We start from the raw sequence: 7,239 nt of genomic DNA on the forward strand, positions 1-7,239 counted from the left end.
AAGCTCATCGAATGCTCTCAAATACTTATGGTGAGGCCGCTATTAGTGAAAGAACGTGTCGTGAGTGGTTTCAACGCTTCAAGAACGGTGATTTTGACGTCCAAGGTCATGCTCTGTATTTGGTGGGATCAGCTCGGCGTAGTGTATTATGAACTGTTAAAACCGACTGAAACAATCACAGGCGATCGGTATCGAACGCAATTGATGCCGAGCATTGAAAGATAAACGGCCGCAATACAACGAGAGGCACGATAAAGTGATTTTGCAGCATGACAATGTTCGACCCAATGTTGCGAAAGTGGTCAAGACATACTTGGAAACGTTGAAATGGGAAGTCCTATCCCACCCGCCGTATTCTCCAGACGTTACTCCCTCTGACGATCACTTGTTTCGATCAATGGCACACGGCCTGGCTGACCAGCACTTCCTTATGAAGAAGTAAAAAATTGGATCGATTCGTGGATAGCTTTAAAAGATGACCAGTTTTTTTCGACGCGGGATTCGTACGCTACCCGAAAGATGGGAGAAAGTAGTGGCCAGTGATGGACAATACTTTGAATCATAAATGTGTAATCAGTTTTTTACAATAAAGCCTCGAATTTCGGAAAAAAAACGGCGGAAGTAAAGTTGTAAACCTAATAGATTGCCAGATCATATCCATTCAGTTTCCAACGAAAATTATGTCCATTAAACTTCCTATAGTAATTATTAAGAAATTAGAGTTTCAAATATCATGTAAATGTTACAATACATAGTTAGGACTTACATGAATCTCATGGATGGAAGTATCTATAATAATTTTAAATAAATGAAATCTAAACAATTTATAAGTAATTATTATAATTAATAGAAGTTTATTTTTTAAAAACATTTTTAAAAAATCAACTGTATCAGTGCGCTCCTCACTCTGATGAAGTGATAAGATTTACGAAACGTTGGCAATGGATAAAAATGGCGATAACCTGCAAATCTTTTGATATTTTTGAAGATAATACTCGTGAAACTCTAAAAACATCAACCCTATCAACATTTTAAAAAATATTTAATAAATTAAAAGTATTTAGATTTATTAAATTATTAATGGTAATATGAAAATTCTTTCATTATTGTATTATATTGTCCAATCATTTAAATTAACGGAATCAGAATGATGTGATGTAAGTATAAGTTCATTTAATAATGATAAACTAAAAGATTAAAAGATTCAAAGTGGATTCTGACGTAAGCAGCGTAAGGGAAAAGTAAAAATAAGATAGATTCTAGAGATAAAGATTAGATTATTTTGATTAGATTTTCGTTTGAGGAAGTTGAGGATAGGAAAGCTCTAAATTTTAATAGATTTACTAACTCTAAATAATTTAAGGATTGAGAAAATTGGAATTGAGTATTTGGAGGGAAAAATTTTTCTAAATTGTAGGAATTTGAAAGGTCAGAGTAGGAAATTGTAAATTATTAATGGCTGAGGGAGAGGATTGTTAACAGTTAGTTCAGATTCTAAAGGAATTTCAGGAGGTTTCAGAAAAGGGAAATGAAAAATTTCAGGATGGTTGTTATTTTGATTTGAAGAAATAAATGAGGAATATGAGGATTGGAAGGATGAGAAGAGATGTTATATTAACTTGAGAAGAAGAAATAGATTGAGTTAATGAAGTAGAGGAAATTGAGGACAAATTCAAAAAATTAGCAAGGGAAATAGAATCGGAAATGTTTTTATATTCTAGCGCGTTTTTATATTCTTGTTTTTCTATTTTTCTAATGACTATTTTTCTAATGATAATAAAATGTTCAAATGTTCTGGCTATTAATTTATTCGACAGTCGTAGGATTATTTTGAGAGGCATCTTTTTTCCTGTCTATTCTGTTTATTCTTAATTTGTTTAGTTAATTTTAATTTTTGGAAGCGCATTGGAATTTATAATTAAAGAGATAAATACACGATTGTATTTTAAGAGCGGACCTTAAAATTTATTTTTGAATATAGTTAGTTCTTTTCTTAAATTCAGGAAAATATCCAGAAACGTTAGGTAATTGACTTTCAGGTTGAGGATCTCTTTCAGAACTCACTTCATGATTTAGATCAATGATCTGAAAGAAATTTGCTCTCTTAAAATTAACATAAAATATTTCTGAATGTTTTTACACTACTGGGATTTTCTCGCATCTTAATTTATATTATCGATTTCCTCATCTTTTGATAGAGAAATATGAGACTCAATTGTTTTTAGACATCGAATGAATTGAATTTCTAGGGGCGTCGAGTGGCTCGTTGCTCAGTTAACTCGCGATCTGGGTTTCCATCTATGCTCCGTATATGCGATTTTTCGTGTTCGCCATTCGAATTCGTTAAACTATAGTCGAGGTCTCTTCGAGTGTTGACAAACTCTAAAGAGTAAGAATGCTACTATCAAATGCAAAAACATAAGCGAGCCTCTGCTCCCAAAGAAATTCTAAAGCTAAACTGAGATACATAGTACTGTGACCCAATAATAGGATCAGAAACCTATATACCAAGGGAATTTACCAAGACTAACTGAATTTCTATCGTTAGTTTTGAAAATCCTCCATCATCGATTTACCTGCGGTGTTAGATATTCGATCCCTCTATTAATTATTTTTTTTTGTTTCACTCTTCTATTCAAACAGAAATAAAATTATCACGCAATTAACATCTTCTTTTCCACGGCTGACCAATTCTCGGTTTGATGATAACATTTTTATGAAAGAAAAGAATCGTTAAGAATTCTCCAGATACAACAACGAAGTATTTAATATTTTATGTCAATATGTGCCATAATAAAGTATAAAGTAACTCGAAAAATATGATTCTTTGATATGATTCTTTATCTTAATATTTTTATGTGCAGAATAATTAAAGAAATCATGTCATGCAAAAGAACTATATGATTCTGTTTAAAAAATTAAGGGAATATTGATCTGATTTTAAGAATATCTCGAAGTTAATCAAGGTCACTTTTCTCTCTTGTAACTTTTGTCTGAAACATTTTTGTCTTAAACTTAAGGATTTTGAGTTAAACTTTAGAAACTGGGACCTCATCAATTCCAATAACTTTGACATATGTTGTCAAGATCATAACTCTAAGTCGGCGATCTCTTACAAATCGTCGTTCATTGTTAAAAAGTTATTAATAAAAGAACTTACTTTCTTTTCTTAGGAGCGTACGATTTCCACACGAAGTGACTTCCACCTTACCTTCCCCCTGCTTGGGGAAGCGCGACTTCCATCTGAAGTGACTCTCACCCCATTTCTCCCTTGTTTAGAGGCGAACGACTTCTGTATTTGTACTGTTGCACATGGGTTTCGATTTTCCATGAATCTATTTTTTAGAAAGAAATGAAAACCGTTCAATTTAAACTTTATTTATTAATAACTTTTTAATGAACAAGCGATAGTTAAAATTTGTGGGAGATCACTCAGGATCATGACCTTGACAACTATATTAAGATCATTGGAATTGGTAAGGCCATTTTTTAAAGTTTTACCGGATTTAAAATGTTCTACTTGTATTAAAATGAACTATTGCATATTGCATATATAATGGACATGCATATTAAGAAACAAAAATATATGAATTATTATAGAAAATTTATTGAAATAAATTTATTTAAAAATATTTGCTGTATGGAGACTTAGTTTAGAGTCTTATTTTAATATTAATTATTAAATTTAATAATTTCATCATTAAATATTGCAATTTTAAAATCTAATATCTTTCCAACAAATTATTATTTCCAAATTATTACTTTCTACCGTTCCTAATAGTGACGGTAACAGTAACGAGATATTTTTTTGTAATGAGTAAATGGATGGTGACAAATTATTTCTATAAAGTTACTTTTTTTATGAAATGTTTCTAATCTTGCTAATTATGTATTGTATAAAATTTTAAACGATTAGCTAGTCTACGATTAGCTGATCTCGTTTAAGTTAAAATAAAATGTACGCTCAGTGTCGCATTATTCGCGGTGTGCGCAAGCACTACTGTGTCTTCTATTCGATATGTTCTGATTTCGAAAAAAGGATGTTAAAAGAAGAGTACCAAACAAACATTTAAAATGATCCAAAAAATTTATAAAAAGAATTAATTTGAACAAACAATTTTCGATGGCATGTCAATTTCGTGAAGGAAGAAATTCCCACAACCTTTCACTTATGAAATTTAGCATATCATTGGAAAATGTTCATTTGATGTACTTATATTCATTTCCAATGTAAATTAACTTTAATTTTGGTTCAACTTACTCTTCAGCTTTTCCTAATTTTTAGAACTAGAAAAGATAAAGAATAAGTTGATTAAAGTTAATCTACATTGGAAATGCACATTAATGCTTTATTCCATAAGTTCTTATAAAGTTTGTAGGCAGATATAAACCGACTTTAAAATTTTATAGTGATACATTGTTCTTTTGAATTCATGACGTACTGAAAAAAAATGAGAGATTATGCCGGATTATTCCTAGTCAGTTCTCATAGTGATTCCTTAAGACAGAACTTAAGACGGTCTTAAATATAAGAACTGACTATGAATATTGGTTTTAGATATTCATAATCGGATCTTATATTTAAGACCATCTTAAGTACAGTCTTAAGATGTTATGAATCAATCAGAGGGCCGCATTAGCGACTTAAGACATTACTTAAGACGATCTTAAAATAAGAAGATTATGAATACCGGTCTTAGAGCGTCTACAATGAGTAATAGCAGTACAGGCTGTAGACACGTTGGAAGTAAGCTGGTTTTCCGGCCTAGCCAGAAATAGTTGATCAACATCACAGCAATGATTCAATCGCTCAACATAAAATCGATGTTAATTCAACATTAGCGACATTGAATCAAACATTAATTTGATGTTAATCGATCAACTATTTCTGGCTAGGCCGGAAAATCAGCTTATTCCCGACGTGTTTACAGCCTTTACTGCTACTGTTCATTGTACTACTAGAAGTAGAATGGAGCGTTGAACGTGAAACCAGCACCTGTGCGAGAGAGAAAACTAGAGTCCCAGTTGACTGTAATGCGCATGTGCTTAACTTGTTTGCCCGCATTTCACTTAAGTTAATTTCTGAAATATTTTATGTAGACATCAGTTATGTGAAAACATATAGGTTTATATGTTATTGATATTTAATACATAATATTTAATATATTGATTGATATATTTATTTTTTTTGAAAAGGTTTTTCTGAAAAATAAAAAATTTTGTGAAAAATATTGTTATTTTGTAGAATTTATAAGAATATTTGAGCCAATTTTACTTTAACCTTATATGCATTCTTATATTAAAGTTTATTCTAACACTAATTTATTATATACAATAGATTAAGTTAGTTTTATTATCATTTTGTCTAAGATACATACAATCTAAAACTTCTGAAATTAACAATATCAATATATAAGAATCACTAAAACAACTCACAAATGACAGTACCTGACTCATGCGCATTGCGAATATTTGAGACTGTCTAGCTTTCTCTCTCGTATAGAAGATGTTGGCGACGTTTAGTACATAGATGGCATAGGTAATTCCACTTCCAGTAGTATATGTTCTAAATAGAATCTCTTCACGAAAATCTCTGGCATGCTATCGAAAAATGTTTGGTCGATTTAATGTTTCATTTCCATAAACTTTTTTTTACATTTCGAACTTGTTTGATCGTTGTAGAATTTTAAAACAAAATTCTGTAGCGGTTGCTCTTTTTTTTCAATTTATAATGTATTAAATCAATAAGCTATGTAAAACAATATGCGATCAATTAATTGTAGATTATTTAAATTTTATATATAAGCTGAGAATCATGGATATTCGGGCAATAATTTATAGATGGCGCTACTGATAAAATAATCAATTTCAAAATTTATGGATCGCAATGTGTATATAATGTACAAAATAATATACAATATATTTCATTCAAACAATAAAAAATTTTTACAATAGGTATTAACTTTTTTCTGATCTCAGAGAGATAAGAATAATTTTCATCTTGTAAGTGAGAGAGGTATTTCATAGAATTAAAAAAAAGTATTTTTTTATTATTAAGTGTTCTTATGCAAGTTAGGTAAATAATTTTTAATTTACACACGCACACGTACACAATGCACGTATATATTTGTTTTAATTCGAGAAAATGTTTCTAATGTGTATATTAATTTTAGTAAGTAATAGGGATTCGTATAAGGAACCAAGCAGCCATGTTGCTACTGAAAGATACTCACCTGTTCGTCGGGCATCGGAAGGATCGGGTGCACCTGGACCAGGCATACAAGCACTTCAACAAGAATATCAACAGTTACAAAGATTAGCATCACCTTCACACAGTCCTGCGAGTATTCCTGGTTCTCCTGTTCATGAAAGAGGTGTAGCAGCAATTACGCAAGGTATTTTTTTTTATAGAACGTTTTGCTAATATAATATGTAATGCATATTATTATAATTTTTCAATATAAATAAACAAATGAAACCATATTTAGACAAGGTGATGCCTAATAATATTCTCGTGTAAATTTTACAATTTCCAGTTCGTGCAAAATGTGCACCGATTACATTGTCGACAATTTAAAATAAACTTTCTTTTGTACCATAGACTGGACAAAGTAATTTTTATAAATTTTTATCACGCTAGATAACATATACGAAGATAAAAACGAAATTGCTCTATCATGTCACGTTTTTGAAAAAATTGAATTTAAAAGTGCTGAAATTGTCATTTATTGATATCTACCTTTGAATTAAAATGTTTGAAAAATGTGACAAAATAGTGCAATTTTATTTGCGAATTTGTTTTCAGTGACAATAATCTATAAATCACCTATTATATTGGCGATTTTATGCAAAAGTTATAGTTATAATTAAAAGAAAGGAACTTATTCTAAATCCATAAGTAATATTTCTTTTTGAGGAATTCCGAAGGATTTATAAACGGTGTAGTATTGGCTTGAAATTTCAATACTAGATTCCTATATATGTTCCTATATATGTCAATATAAACATAATATCTATTATTTCAACCCAAGTACAGCTATAATTTTTCCTTCAAAAAAAATTATTACATAAAAATTATTATATCACAAAATTTACTTTGTTACTTAAGTGATATGTGTATACTATTCGTATAAAAGATTTAATGTCAATAACTGGCGCAAAGATAAGATTCTATTTTCTCAACCTAAGTGATATATATATATATATATATATATATATGTATATATATATATATCACCT

General features: G+C 30.0%; 1 protein-coding gene across 1 annotated transcript in view; it reads left to right on the plus strand.

Annotated features, from left to right (window-relative positions):
- The window catches only part of LOC105622165 (serine/threonine-protein kinase SIK3-like), a 223,143-nt gene that overhangs the window by 126,720 nt on the left and 89,184 nt on the right, over positions 1 to 7,239 (plus strand). Inside the window, exon 11 of the mRNA XM_012203598.1 lies at positions 6,174 to 6,395. Coding sequence (XP_012058988.1) covers positions 6,174 to 6,395 — 222 coding nt within the window. The remainder of the gene's footprint in view (positions 1 to 6,173; positions 6,396 to 7,239) is intronic.

Source organism: Atta cephalotes (genome assembly GCF_000143395.1).
Source record: "Atta cephalotes unplaced genomic scaffold scaffold00002, whole genome shotgun sequence".
Taxonomy (NCBI): domain Eukaryota; kingdom Metazoa; phylum Arthropoda; class Insecta; order Hymenoptera; family Formicidae; genus Atta; species Atta cephalotes.